This window comes from Dipodomys merriami, unplaced genomic scaffold (genome assembly GCF_024711535.1).
Source record: "Dipodomys merriami isolate MVZ:Mamm:240054 unplaced genomic scaffold, mDipMer1.0.p SCAF_5, whole genome shotgun sequence".
In the NCBI taxonomy this organism is placed as follows: domain Eukaryota; kingdom Metazoa; phylum Chordata; class Mammalia; order Rodentia; family Heteromyidae; genus Dipodomys; species Dipodomys merriami.
In genome coordinates, this window is record NW_027206068.1 from 55,626,221 (window position 1) to 55,642,615 (window position 16,395).

Sequence of the window (16,395 nt, forward strand, 5' to 3'; positions counted from 1 at the left end):
GGCTCTTCATGCCATCACTCTCTGGCTATTTCTCTAATGTATCAACATTGCTTTGCATGTCATGATCTGAATGATCCACAGCGATTATTCATCTGTGTGGCTTTCTTCAGGGTAGTGTTCACATTAATCAGTCAAGAGGAAATAAGAGCTTTGTCTCTATAGTCAACAGAGCTGGATTGGCTTGACTCTAACCTATGGTAAATGAATCCTAGGAAAATTATATAATTCTTAGTTGCTCAAGGAGGATAACAATAACACTTATGGTTAAACAGTGTTAAATAAGTCCTGCTTTAAAAATGCTTTACATAAATGCGTGCCATGAAGTAATTGCTTAAAAAATATCAGGTTACAGGTAGAAATGATTATGTTACTGTGCAAGTGCTTCAGAATTTTTGCAGTTGTAGTATTTAATTTTCCTCTGAAACTGGGAAAATTGAAAGGGTAGGTTGGGTTGGGGGATGGGTTGGGTTGGAAGAGATAGGGAAAATGAAAGAGGTAACATTGATCAAGCTGCATTGCACTCATAAGCTGATTTGTTGAATGGGAACTCCTTTGTACAACTGCTTAAGATAATAAAAATATAATAATAAAAAGATTTTTTTGGCTATATTGCAGAATATATAATACTTGACATATATATATATATATATATATAGATATATAGTAATTTGAATAGGTGTTAGCAGAATACAGAAGAGATCATTATACTTGGTTAAACCATAAATAAAAATTTAAAGCTACCAAATACTTTTATTATAATGACTAGTTTCATACATCTTTTATACCAATGGTACTAAGTCTCAACTACCTAAACTTAATATGAAAAAAATCTGGGTAAGTATAATTTTGATAAGACTTCCAGTATGCTTTTTAAAAATGACTGTTCTAGTTTGATTTAACCCAAAATTTATGTTCATTAAAAATGTGGTCTCTTAGAAAATATTAACTTATTTATTATTATAACTGTAAAGACCCTAAATGAGAATGTAAAACTAATCTTATTAGGAAATGCCACAAGTACCTAACTTGAACAAATGATTTACTTTCTCATATTTTGACTCTAATTCAAATAGACATTTGTGCCTCCAATTCCAATGTTTATATGAGTCTTGGGAAAGTCTTTTCACCTCAGAGGCTCCTCGAGTGTTCACTTCGAACAATGACTTTGCAGCTGGCCAAACTGGACTCTCAGTCAATTTTTATGACTATAAATTCCTGGCTGATGTCTGGGTCTCCAGTTATATCGCTCATATAATCCACACTCACAAGTGGTGATGAGATTCACATTATCACCAGAGCACCATTCTGCCGATGGCAGCAGCAGACACAGCGGGGCATACTGTCCTCCCTAGGAAAAACGACTCCTTCACCTTTCAATAATGCAGCCTGCAGGTATGGACCTACAAGCTGTGTTTGGATAGAACAAGAGCTGTCTTTAAAAATACTAATAAAAACTACCCGATTCCTCCCAATAGGTCATTCTCATTGAATCTCCATATATATCCATCTTGATTTTGAAGTAAAAGCATTCAATTTGTCTTTCCATTACAGTTGGAATTGAAAAAGAAGATTCAATTGTGTTTGAAACTTCAACAAGTTGTCAGTGTTGGCATGTATATTTCCAAACCTTTGGGGTTTTGAATATGGGGTTCTCTGTGTGACTAGGAGTCTACATATGCACCTATATTGTGTGTAATACATATTGATATGACTTTAAAGATAATGTTATACATAGAATGAATCCAAATTTGTTATGCTCATGGTGGTATTTTTTCCCCTAAATTTCAATTATGGAGCATATGGGCTTACCACCTACTTTGATTTAAATTGGATTTTCCCTTTTAAAATGTCAAATTCATATTTTAGTTATCTGCAGATTTTCCGGTTTCACAGTTAATCTTCCCTAAAGACAGATCAATTTGTGATCTCAACGTACTCTAATTCCTTCTGTCATTTCTAAACTCTAGTGAGTGATAATCAAAGTATTCCTGTTGGTGCTGTAACTTTTGACTTTTGAGATCATGTGCTTGAAAGGAAGATAAAGAGCAAAGGTGACCTTAAATCTTACCTGGTAAACAGCACAAGTTTCCCTATGACCTCTCAATACTGGTCTAAGAAACCTATCTTTCAGTTATCAGATTGTTATCAATACTGAAAACAATCCATATATTAGAATTTTTTCAGCCCACAGATATTTTGCAAGTTTTGCAGACTTAGGCTCTCTATTAAGATATTTAAAACATAGTGATAAATTCAAATGATCTTTTAAACATTTATGGTTACTGGATTAATCTAACACACACACACACACACACACACACACACACACACACACACACACACACACACACACACACACACACACACACACACACACACACACACACAAAACCTCCACTACTAAACTCTGTTTACTATGAATTAGCTGTTTGCTCCCAAACTAGTTTCACCCAGTAACATAAATGCATGAAATTAACTAAAAATTAAGATTTTGCTTCTATAAAAGATCAGTCAAATGGCTCACAAGGATCTGACAAAGACATTATCACTAGCGCAAATTTGTCAAACCAAGAAAGCACTAAAATAAACAAGATAGGAATTAAAATAACCAGAAAAATAACAATCAAATTGCTCTGTAAATGCATTTAAATTCTTGTGTCAAATTCTTGTGGGCATAGGATTTGGAAGGCAGATCACTGAGAACTTTGAACAGGGTAACTTGACTTAGAGCTTGAACTTTATATCCATAAATGATCTCTCTCTCTCTCTCTCTGTGCATATACTTTTGATTGTTAGTGAAGAAAAAATAGACTGTCTCTCTGCCATGTTGACAAAATTATTTTTGACTGAAATTTTACACTTTTCATGAAGATGCCATGTTATTATGAGACATCAATAAAGTAATTTTATCCAAGAATTGATGGATGGCTACATCTCTGGAAGATAGCAAATGTTAGCATCCCTTTCCTGACATTTCACCATGTCATTTCTGACCAGCCCAGTTAAGCTTGCTTAATGTGTAGTAGGAATCAATGAGATTCTACAGACTGTGTTGTGTTAAGAATTCCAAGAGTGAGACTCTGTTTCTGTATTTCCACCTTGGCATAGAATGACTAATGCTTAGAGCATTATGTTTCAAACATATATATTTTAACTGAATGAGTATAATTTAGGATCAAGGCTTACCTGCAATTTTAACAAGTTCCCCAAACATATATTCCAATAAGCTTCTCAGGTCCAAAATTCAGTCCCTAACAAATAGCTCAGTCAAGTTAATTTAAAAACATATTTCTGTGAATAAGTAATATGGCATATCTGTCCAAATGAGGAATTAAATGGATAATATCTACTTATGGAATATCAGGGTGCTGCTGCTGTGTACATGGAATTGTCTCAGGATCTACAGATCCTTTCAGTGGGTCTTCGAGGTCAAAACTATTTTACCACAATATTCAGAAGGTTTTTTGCCTTTTTCACACTTATTCTCTCATGAGTGTTGAGTGGAGCTTTCCAGAGACTGTATTTCATCTGATTTTGTAAAAGGGTGAACACAAAAGCCAACAGGAGAAAAAAACAGAGCTACATTCTATTGCACCACACCATGTAGAGAAAGATACAAAAGCCAAAAAACAATAATCGCTTCACTAATTGGTTTCCAGGAGTGAACAGGTATTTCAAATAACATGTTTATTTAGTATGTAAAGTTTAGTTTATTTGAAGTAAAATGTTTTATTTTTAAGATAAAGTATTTGAAATTATGTCATTTCCATTTCAACTATGGGAACTTGATCAATGTAACCCAGACAAATACATATTTGAGAATCATTGTCTTTGAGTGAAGAAAAAGAAGAAACAGGAAGAAAAAGAAGTGACTGACCTGAACAAGAACAAAGTAACGTTTTTTCCATCTTTTCCAAACCTTCTGTCCAAGGGCATAGAGATATCTGGTAAGAAAGACAAGCAAAAATAACACTTTACATAAAATAGATACTTTTGTGGTTCTATAGGGTCACATTTGCCGGCTAAAGGACAAATTGAGTTTATTTGGAACTGAGGTAACCTGCAGGTTCTGTGTGACAAAGTGACTGAGTGTTGTTCTAAGTTCTTGAAAACAAATTGGTTTAGGTAGCTTTTCCATTTGTCAGTCCTAACACAAATCAAGTGAAGTAGCAGTTAGAAAAGATAATCAAACAACCAGTTGGAATTATATTCGTATCCTCCCTTCTTGAGGAAGAGCATAGTGGGCATGATACCGAATGCTTTAGTTCTCAGACGACAGAGCTGAGGAGTCTCCTGAGGAGGGTCTCCTGAGGAAGAGCCAGTCACAGAGTGAATAGTCAGGTGGCCACAAGACATGCCTGCACCAATGCCACCTCCACTCCTGGCCCTGTCACCTGTCAGCACTGGATTTGCTCATTTCCAAGGGCCCTGCAGAACAATCACCTTAGAATCGCTCTGACTTAGGGAAGCTTCTTATGCTACGGCTTTGATTTTTTTTTCTTTTGGGGGTGCTGGTATTTAAACTTAGGGCTGCATGCTTGCTGCACCCTTGCCATCTGAATCACAACTTCAACACTTTTTGCTTTCATTACTTTTCAAATAATTCTTTTCCCCAGGACCGGCATGAACCACAATTCTTTTATTTATATTTTCTATACCGTGGGGTAAGTGGCACATACTACCATACCCTGTCTTTTTATTAGTTGAGATTGGGTCCTCCTGTCTGAAATTATCTTGCTTAAGCCTCCCAAGTAGCTGGGGTTACAGACGTGAGCCATCATGCCAGACATGATTCCTAATTCTGTATCAACAAGTATAATTTGAATTGAAGTGACTAATGTGGTCAATCATTTGAGAACACAATGGCTGTGGCTTTTTCTTTCTTTCTTTCTTTTATTTGTCTGGTGTGGAGCTTGAACTCAGGGCCTGGGTGCTGTTCCTGAGCTATTTTGCCTAAGGCTAGCGTACTACCCCTTAGAACCACAGCTTTATTTCTGGTTTTTGAGTGGCTACTTAGAGACAAGATTCTCTCATGGGACTCTCCTGCCTATGCTGGCTTCAAACTGTAATCCTTAGATCTTGGCCTCCTGAGTAGATAGGATTACAGGCATGAGCCACCAGCACCTGACTCAGAATGTTAATGACCACACACACACACACACACACACACACACACACACACACACACACACACACACACACACACACACACACACACACACACACACACACACACACACACACACACACATAAAATACACTGAATTACCCAGCAAAGTAAAATGAAAAAGTAATCAAGATAAGCTCATTGAGGAAAGAGCTCTTGAAGTTACGTCATGAAACCAGATACATATCTTCTACAAAAGTAAAAATATGGGTTTGATTTTAAAATAAAATATCTTTTCAGCCAGGCTTTAAATACATTTTGGAAAATGGAGAAATTTTTCATTACATAATGTTATGTGAGGGGGAAAAAGAGGTAAAAATTCAATACAATTCCCATACTTAATAATATGGAATTTATATAAAGGGCATATGGAAAAATATTTCCAAATGTTAGTAACAGTATATTTGACTAATAGAGTTGTGACAGATTTAAAATTTGCCTTCCATATCCTTTATGATTCATAAATTCAGATCCAGAGAAACAAAAGTTGCGTATTTTCCGTCACTTGTGGTAGATAGAATGGACCTGTAAATCTCGAAGTTATTACTGTTGGGACGGGCCACATGCAAATGGTTACAAATGAGTTCACTAAACACAATCTTTTAGAAAGACTAGGTCAAGGCCCAACAAAATCAACACCAGGAAACAGGTACATCCAAGAGGGGGTGCTGAGACCAAGAGGAGAGGGGTAGACAAATGAAAGGGGGCAGGGAAGAAGAATGCAGTCAAGAATTCATTGTATAGTAACTGTGAATTCCTCTCAGGATGCCTTCACTAACCCTATCTAAAGATAAAACAAAAGCCCAAGGGCTGAGTTGTGGCTCAGTGGCAGGGCATTTGTCAAGCATGTGTGAAGCCTGTGGAAGCCATGTGACTTGCAGAGATGACTGCTCTTGTTCTCCCTGTTCACTGTTTCTTCTCTAGGTCTTCTTAGAAATCTTTATACACCTTTGCTCTAGCCTTTAATTTCTCATCTGTGCTTCTCATGATAGGTGTCCAGCTGCTCTCTTTCTGGCTTTCCTATATAATTTCCCTCTCCTGAAATGCACACACCACTCAAGCTCCTTTTACAGGGTTAACAGCACTGACCTCAGGAGCTAGCTACTGTGGACATGACACATGCCCTCTATCAAAAGTGCACTAGCAAGATGTGCACCCAATAGCTGCCCAGGAGCCACAAAAGGCATTAGAAATCACCTCTGTCTGTGACCACAGCCTGCTTCTCAGCTCTTTCGAAGGGTCTCCCTTTGCACATTGCCAGGCAGCTGGGTCATATGCAAGTGAAGGTGAAAAGTGATACCCAAAGCAGCAATACCACAGGCAAGTTTGTGTGCATCTTGCTGACAGTATATGAAGAGGACTAGACAGTAGTAACAGCATTCCCTATGATGGCTTAGCAGAGATAGAATGAAAATGTATGGTTTACCTGAAGACAGAAAACAGAGGGGTGAGCACTGCGTACATGTTGCTTTTAGAAGTGGGTTGAAATGGTACAAGAATACAATGAACGAGTATTGGCAACTGGAACCAAGGTTAGTCTTTGAATGTTCGGCCTTGAAGCATGTGGGGCTACTACATTTTAAGAAATAATTCAAATACAGAAATGACAATTGGGACAAACATACTTAGAAACCAACTAGTCACAAGAACTATTTTTTTAAACTGATTCTCCACTTAAGAAAAGAAGTCAGTCAATAAAAGATTACTTATAAAGATACATTATAAAAGCTATGCAAAACAATATAATATTCTGTCCTTGTAGATTTTTCCTATTTGTCAGGTAAAATTCTGATGCAACTCATGGACATGAGTGGAAATACATCAGAATAGAGAACCCTGATGAATAAGAATAATATATTAAATTCCATTTCAACAATTTGGCTTTTTTTTTCACCATAACTAAGAGGTTCTGTGACTAGGTACCAAGGGTTATTGTCTAGATGCATTTTCACTAGTATGAAAGCAGATTCTTGGAATAAGGGAAGTATTTAAAAATAAAAGATGAAGGGAAAAGGAGTTTAACAAGAGCTGGTGAATGGTTGTACCCCAGCTAACTGGGAGGTACAGGTGAGAGGATGTGGTCCAAGGATGGAGGCTATAAATAAAAAGTGCATGACCCTATCTAAGGAGAAACCAAAGCCCAAGGGCTACGGTGTGGGTCAGCATTTGTCTAGCATGAGTGAAGCCCTGGGTTCAAACCCCAGTATTGCCAAAAAATGTTTAACAAAGCCTAGAACAAATGTACTTAAACAATTTAAGACTTATGTGAATTGGTCATCATAAAAAGTTATGATGAGAAATAATTGACATAGAAATATTCTTTTTTCCCCCTTTTCAAACAAATTTTATTGTGAAAATACCATAGAGGGGTTACAATTACATGGGCAAGGTAATGAGTGCATTTCTTATCAGGCATTGTTGCCTCCTCCTTTGCATAGAAATATTCTTAATAAAGAACACAATCACATGAACTCTTACTGTACATATGGAAAAATCTAGAAAAATGTTAAAATGTTAAGCCTAAAATGCTAAACCTGTAGTTAATATCTGAATGTTGAGATTAAAGACACATTTCCTATTCTCCTTTATGCCCTTCTATATTGCACAACTTCTATACTGATGATGATGTCTTTTTGTTTTTTTTTCCACTAAGGTTTTTATTGGAATAGTTTAAATAAAACATATCTCACCTGTATTAGGTGTGTAATTTGATGGCTTGAAATAGCCATATAACCAATATCATAATCAGTTTATGGAACATTGCTCTCTCTCTCTACAATTCTTACATGTCTTTTAGGACTAATCTTTTTATTTTCTTTAACTATCCTCAGCTCTGGCAAGCACTAATTTGATGTCTAGCCCCATGATTCTTCACATTCTGCAATATACATAACTAGAATTATTTTGTATGTAGCCTTTTATATATGGATTCTTGCCAAAATGGGGAACATTTGGTACATGACATGACATGCGTCTCATTGTCTACCCCAAACCATCTGCCTGTATTGACAACGTAGCATGGCTTGCTAATGATGGCATAAATATTCAAGTGGCCTAGGTCAGAATAGTGGTTCCGCAGCCCTATATGCTTGAGATTCCTCCTTGTTGGAGGTCTCTTTCTCATATTCCTTTCTATCGCTAAGCAGTATATCCCATAACTCCACTTTATCTCTTCACCAGATGATGATCATTTGATTTCTTTCTCCATTTTTGTTTGTCAATAAAAAAGCTGCTGCAATCATTTGTATGTGAGTGTTTGTGTGGCACATGTTCTCATTTCTTAGTGCAAGTTAACAGAAGCAGAGTTACTGGATCATATTGAAAATAAAGATCTAAATGGATAAGAATTGACCAAATTATTTTCCAAAGTGGGTCTGGCACTTTCATTACAACTAACAATAAGCGAGAGTCCATCTTGTTCTTATAATTGGGGAAAAAATACAACTATTATATAGTCAGGGGATGTTATCATTATCCTTTGTAAATATTTCCGGCAAACAATATTTAGAGACCAAAGTCAAATCCTTTGTTTTTAAGCACAGGGAAGAATTATAAGGTTTAATGACATTTCCAGTTTTCAAAGCTCATATCAAATTTTAAAATTGAGCATAGACTAAATTCTTTGTAGACAGCTAGTCCTGTAATTTGGATGGGTTTCAGTATAGGACTGAAGATAGGGGAAATGGAACTCATTTATCTGAACATTTGGTAATCACTAAATAATCCATTTACTAGAAAAATACCTTATATAAATCAAGATACATTCTCTCCTAACCAATTCATGTCTAACTCTGCTACTGAAACATCTTTCTTTCTTTCTTTCTTTTTTTTTTTTTTTGATTCGGTTGTGGGGCCTGAACTCTGGGCCTGGGCGCTGTCCCTCAGCTCTTCAGCTCAAGGCTAGCACTCTACCACTTGAGCCACAACACCACTTCTGGCTTTTTTCTTTTTGCTTATGTGGTGCTGAGGAATGGAACCCAGGGCCTCATGCATGCAAGGCAAGTACTTGACCACTAAGCCACCTTCCCAGCCCCTGAAACATCTTTCTGTTTTTACTAATTTATTTCTTTTTCTTTTTCTGACTTTTTCCCCCCTAGTCGTGGGACTTTAACTCTGGGCCTGGGCGCTATCCCTGAGCTCTTCAGCTCAAGGCGAGCACTCTACCTCTTGAGTCACAGTGCCACTTCCAGTTTTCTGGTGGTTAACTGGAGATGAGAGTCTCACAGTCTTTCCTGCCCAGGCTGGCTTTGAACTGTGATTCTCAGATCTCAGCCTCTTGAGTAGCTAGGATTACATGTGTGAGCCACCAGTGCCTGACTATTCTTTATTTCTTAAAATGTTTAATGCCAGTGAATAGATTATTTATTTTAAGGTTTTAAAGGCCCCAAAGATTTTATCAAATTTCTAAGAAATATGCAATAGTTGCATGTATTTTGATCGCGTTTTATTAGACACTATTCCTGGTACTTACATAACAATTACTGACTATTCCTTAATTACTGAGAAATGAGTGACTGTACCCACATCAATACCAATATTTAAAGAATTTACATTCAATCAGTTGACCTTATATCGTCATTAAACATAATTTGATCTTCCTCCAATGATTTCGCAAAGGCCTTACAGCACCTTGGGGTTATTATTAAAAGCATCAATTAAAAATGCATAATTATGTTAAAAAATACATTTGATAGACTTAAGTAGATTGTGACAATAGCATTAATTAAACAGTCCTTGACAGGTGTTTATTTTGTCATGAATCTGTTTCATAAAAAATCCCAGTATATTTTTAAGACTAAGTATCATATTTTTGTCATCTTATTAAAATATAAGGGTTTAATTCTGTCAAATTATTATGGAAGAATATAATTCAAGAAAGTGTCATCATGGAGTGACAGATCCTTGACTACTGTACTATGATCTGCTCGTGGTTCCAATCTATAGCTTTTCCATTCTAGCATGTTTTACAACTTGTTGAGTGATTGTTAGTTTCCCCTAGATTGAATGATTATCTCAAGGAAGTTTTTTTAAGGATATGTTCATCAGACCTGCCAAATGCCTGTCAAGCTGGAGACACACCACTTTTATTTTGAAGGGTAGTTTATGTTATCCATAACGTTCATTTTCATCAACCTATAGATTTTGGTTTTACAGAAAACATTTTCAACTCATTTAAAAAATTCTTTCAGTTCAGTCAGAAATAAAAACAAAAGCAATTTTCACAATGATGCTTTATTATTTGGTACTCTATTAGAATATGCCTTAGGGAAAAAAGTTCTATAATAAAATCTACATTAGAGCCAACATTTGTTGTTGTGGTTGTTTACAGTACTGGGAATTGAACCAGTGCTTGTTGTGCAAACACTACTATTTGAGCCATATCCCTAGCTTCCAAGAATTATTTAAGAAGGAGAAAAAGCGATAGTCTGTTGCACATCTTTTCACAAGCTCAACTTCCAGGGTTAATTTACACTAAATATAACACTTTTTACATAGAAACATTTCCAATGCATCACAATACCCATGTAACTAGAATATTTGGAACTCTTTAAAAGTAAGTACTCAGATGCTGTTTAAAAGTGTTTGCTTTCATCCGTACATGCAACTTAAGTGTTAAGAAGTTGCTCCCTTTGAATAAAAAAAATCACCCACTTAACTTTAAAATCTTCTCTTATTACACAGGATTAGGTAACAAAGAAATTAGCAGCACAGACATAATGCTTGGATTAACACATAAGGGCAAAGCCTTGGAGCATTTGGTTTCATAATTCAGGAAAAACACAGCAACAATCTAAAAGTATTATTACCTTGGCTAGGTCTATTTCTAATGGAGACATTGTTTCAAAGAAATATATGAATCATGGTTATAAAACAAAGCACAACGACCAACGTATTAATCGGTGACTTTCTTTTTGATGTTTTGAAATTATCTTATGGTGATATTACATCCTAAAAAAAACAGAGACAGGAAATTGAACTGAAGATTTTGATTGTACAGTCTAAGTGAAGAGAATGTAAAGGAATTTGGATATCCACCCATTTGATTATTTTATTTTATGAAAATGGCCAATCAAATCAAAAGTGTATCAATGAGGTAAGAGTATTTTTTTTAATTTAATTTTATTTTATTTGTGAACATACTGTACAGAGGAGTTACAATTACATGGGCAGGATAATGCGTACATTTCTTACCAAGCATTGCAGCCTCCTCCTTTGTTTACCCTCACATCAGTATTTTGTGAGCAATTGTATAACTGTTTCTGTATGACTTCTTACAACGTCTTAAGTATCATCTGCTAACAAGGCAACTAGAAAATACTCAATAGTTAATTCTCAAGGTTTTCATTTGTGGAAAAAACTAGTCTCTGTGAAATCCCTCAGAATAGCCTGTGAGAAAAAATACAAACTTTTCTTCAGACATAACAATATATCTTCTGGTACCAATAAAATGGCTTTTGACAACAGATGTACTGAATAAAATGAAGTTTGCTAAGAATAAACCTTGAGGAAGATGAAAGGAAAACAAATACCTGTGAGGCTGCTTTTACTGGACTTTGAAAAAAATAATTTATCTCTTTTATTTATTTTTTTATCAGAAGTTAACACTTTCATTCTTATAAACAACTTTAAATGCTTAAAGCTGCACAGTACTCTTTTCAAAATGAATTTTAAAAACTAGATTAAAATATAATACATATTCTGTGATTCCTTCCTTTTGAGCCAAACTCTCAGAAATGAGTTTTACTAATACATTGTGCACTTTTTATAAATGCAATATATTCTCTGCTGATTTAGATACGCTCATAAAAATTAATGAAATTTGAAGAACTCATTTTCTGATTAGTTTTAAAATGAGAGATTCAACTCATCTTCCTCCCACAGTATGCGTTAACTCTAATATGGATTATTTTAGGAGTAGTAAGGATCTAGTGTATTGTGAATCTAACTAGTCCAGGATTCAAGCAGGAAATGGTAATGTGAAATAATGAATTCATATAGCCAAACATTTTACAAGTGCTTTATAAAAGCTTTTTCTAACTTGGAAATTGTTCAAAGGATACTTCAACATGCAAAAATTCTACAAACGTATTACCAAATATTGTAGTTTTGTTTCAATTAGGGTGGTGGCATACAGTTCTAATAGAAAGGAGAATATGACAATTTATTTGTTCTGAGTCCATGCTGTGCGAGTTCATGGTTTTACTTTATGATGAAAAATCATCACTAATGAATATTTGAAAAACATAATTGTATAGAGAAGATGGGAATTATTCAGTGCTTGGGGGGAAAAAAGGACTATTTGGGCAGATCACTTATGATTCTAGCTTTTTATTCAAAGAAATGGAACAATCAATCTACATGTTGAATGATAAAGGCTTTCTTTTACAAGGCTTCATTTTTCAAGGGAAAATACAGAAAGAAAGAAAAAAAATCAATATATAGAGTAGTTTAGTCCTGGAAAGGGCTTTCTTAAAGAGAAACCTCAGTCAAGGTTGAAAGAGCAATTAATGCAGGCTCAAAAAGCTGCTCCATTCTGATAGAGTTCGGTTAACATGTGGCAGAAGTAATCATCCACTTGTGAAAATGATTTTCGGTTCATTCTCAAACACCTTTCAGACACTCATGATCCCATTTAACTGACAACAATACAGGCTATCTGTGGGCACCATTGCATTTGATGTGAAAACCAATAGGGACCAAATGCCCTCAGGCACTTTCAGTCATGCCTACACGTTTGTTTGATGCATAAAAGGAATCTTCCTTTCATGACATTCTTTCTTTTCTTTAACTCCACAAGATTAAGCTCCCTCCCCCCTTTTCTGGTTTTGTTTTCAGCTAAAGACAGAAAAGAAACTGATTCAAGACAACATTATGACCTAGACATCATGAAATCTAGAAGTAAAAACTTTCTCACTTGGTCCCTTATACTTGTCTGTGAACGAGTACTTGGGTTGCAAAGAAAAGATTCTTTCCCAAACAAGATTCCAGGATGGATGGAGTGAACTGAAAAAGAACCCCAAACTCTGGTGGCTCAGCAAAAGGTTGAATTTCTATATTATATACAGAGAGATAGATAATAGAGGCTTAAATGAGCAATTTCATTTATTTTAGATACCATGTTTTGCAGAATCAGTAATGCAAAAATTGCCACCCTTCTTTTCTTTGAGAAGTTTCACCGTATAGTTAAATGTCAGTTAAATCTCAGCAGTATTCAGCTTCTTCAAGATAGGTGGACAGATATGTTAAGATTCAGTACCAGAGGCTTACACCTGTAATTCTAGCTAGTTAGGAGGCTGAGATCTGAGGATCATAGTTCAAAGCCAGTCCAGGCAAGAAAGGCAAGGACAGTGCCCAAATTCAAGCCCTAAGAATAGGGCGCCCAGGCATATACGTGCGCATACAAATACACACACACACACACACACACACACACACACACACACACACACACACACACACACACACACACACACACACACACACACACACACACAGCTTTGTTAAAAATTGCCTTGCTGATAAACCACTTAGGAAAAGAACAGAAGCTACTTGCTGACCCAGAAAGACGATAAAAGCCCATTCCATTCTGAGACAGGGCATCAAGACTGCTGACTGAACTTTCTTCCTGGGGATATTCTAATAGAAAGACAATGTGCTGTCACCTGAGAACTAAACCAAACTGAGCAATGAGATAAGCAACTGATCTATAAAAAGGACATTTAAATAGTTAAATACAAGTCTAACAATTTAACCAACTCAAACTCTCCAGAGAGAGTATTCATTAAAAAGACAGTATCTATTCAGACATACATGATATCCACTTGTAATCCTAGCATTCAAGGAAGAGGCAGAAGGATCTGTGTTTCTAGGCCAGCTTATGCTACACACCAAAATCACCATACCACAGAAAAATGATAAAGAAGAAAAACAACAACAAAAAAATCCAAACTTAAATGCAAATCAAAACAACATTGAGATACCACCTCACCCCAGTTAGAATGGCTATAATCAAGAACTCTAATAACAACAGATGCTGGAGGGGATGTGGACAGAAGGGAACCTTACTGCATTGTTGGTGGGAGTGTAAACTTGTTCAGCCACTTTGGAAAGCAGTATGGAGGTTCCTCAAAAGACTCCACATAGAGCTCCCCTATGACCCAGCAATCCCACTTTTGGGCATTTACCCAAATGATCACAAACAAGGCCATACTAAAGCTACCAGTACAACTATATTTATTGTAGCATTATTTACCATAACTAAGATATGGAACTAACTCAGATGCCCCTCAGTAGATGAATGGATCAAGAAAATGTACACACACACACGCGCGCACACACACACACACACACACACACACACACACACACACACACACACACACACACAATGGAATTCTATGCCTCCATCAGAAAGAATGACATTGCTCCATTTGTTAGGAAATGGAAAGACTTGGAAATAATTATATTAGGTGAACTCAGCCAGGCATAAAGAAACATAGGTCCCGTGGTTTCCTTTATTTGCAATAACTAGTATATATCTGAGACAAGCAGAAAAAGTCAGATAAGATGATGTTAAGTGAAATGAACCCCAAGATAAGGACACAAGTGGTTTTTTCTTCCTTGCTATTGTTTCTAACATATTTATAAGGTACCACATGAATTATTTTTGCTTTGTATGTCCCCCCTCCCCAGCCCTGCCATGGTATAACCCTTGTTTTCACTGTATTTGATGTTGGTATAATTTGGGGGAGCGGAAAGGAGAAAACAATTGTTTAAATAGGGACACAGGTTGACCCATTGCAACAATGAGATGTACAAGATGCTATGTGGAAAAACCAACTTTACAATTTAGGTGGGGGGAGGGGAGAAGGAAGGAGGGAGGCGGGGGGGGGAATGTAGTTGTGGAGGTGGAGGGAGGTGTGGATGTAGGGGAAAGAAAAGAGGAGGCAACAATGCTTGATAAGAAATGTACTCATTACCTTGCTCATGTGATTGTAACCCCTCTGTACAGTATTTTCACAATAAAAAACTTAATTTAAAATAAATAAAATATTAATACTAAAAAGAAAACCCCAAACTCTTCTCATCTTTCTCTATGGCAATTGGTCAATGATGTTGCTTTGGTCAACTGACTGGGCAATGTCATAACAAAAAAAAACTTAATACATATTTTAATGGTTCCCAATCTCTCCAATGCTAGTATTTACAAAACTATATAGATATTTTTTCATTCAGAAAATCTATTTTTAGTTGACAAATCTGTATATATTTATGGCATATTACATGCTTCGAAATAGGCACAGACTGTGGAATGGAACTAATTGAGTGCTATCTTGCCTTAGTATATTTTACCACAGAATATTCTGCCAAGTTTAGGTGGTCGTAAATTCTTTTCCCTGACAGATGTTTCAATTTTTCCCCCCAAAACTAAAGAAAACAAGTGCTTTCCATGCAAAATGTGTCCCGAGGAGGAGGGGGAGCAGCCTTCTCTACCTCAGGGGGGCAAATCTGCTGTCCTCAAGAAGAGGATGGGAGTGTGTGAAAATCTCAATCCCCCGGGGAAAGCCAGCTGCATCCTGAAGGGCAGAAATTCTGTTCTTGGCCAAAAGGATCCCAGGAACCTGAAAACTGAAAGGGAATGATTCTCTCTCAAGCCCAGGTATTTCTGTAGATGCTTTCCTCTCTCAGAGCCCGTGAGTGAGGCCTCATAGTCATGAAGCAAAGTGAACTGATCAACTACCGTTGAACATTGTGCACAACATAGGAAATTCCCAACTGCCAAACATTAGCCTTCAGTTTCCTTCTCTCTAAATGGCGGTATCTAGTCAACTTTCCTTGGAGTGAAGATTTCAAGCGAAATGTTCACCTGAAGAGCTATCTACACTCAAAACAAAATCATTGAGAAGGCAGTCTGAGATTCAGTGCTTTTCACAGTGTGTTTTAGAGAATCTAGATAGGAGGTATTTGGGAGGAACGGGATGTGTCCAGTGAGCATGAGTTACAACAAAGCTAAATGGGTTCTGTGTTCGAGGATTTCCAAGAATTGGTTGCAGATATTCGAAATTGAACACTGAGAAATAGGAAAGGTGGGGGAGGGGGGAGAATGGTCTATGTAGTTATGTAGTGACTCCAAAGTACAAAAACTTTTATTTTTGTTTTGGTGGAACATCTTGTGGGAGTCCTGATCTCTCATACACAGTTTGAGAAATTAACTTAACTGGATTACT

At 36.4% G+C, this 16,395-nt stretch overlaps 1 protein-coding gene across 8 annotated transcripts in view; it reads right to left on the reverse strand.

Annotated features, from left to right (window-relative positions):
* The window catches only part of Cadps2 (calcium dependent secretion activator 2), a 423,408-nt gene that overhangs the window by 155,850 nt on the left and 251,163 nt on the right, over positions 1 to 16,395 (reverse strand). For all 8 annotated transcript variants that reach the window (XM_069996657.1, XM_069996656.1, XM_069996659.1 and 5 more), the window contains exon 9: positions 3,878 to 3,944. In XM_069996657.1, coding sequence (XP_069852758.1) covers positions 3,878 to 3,944 — 67 coding nt within the window. The remainder of the gene's footprint in view (positions 1 to 3,877; positions 3,945 to 16,395) is intronic.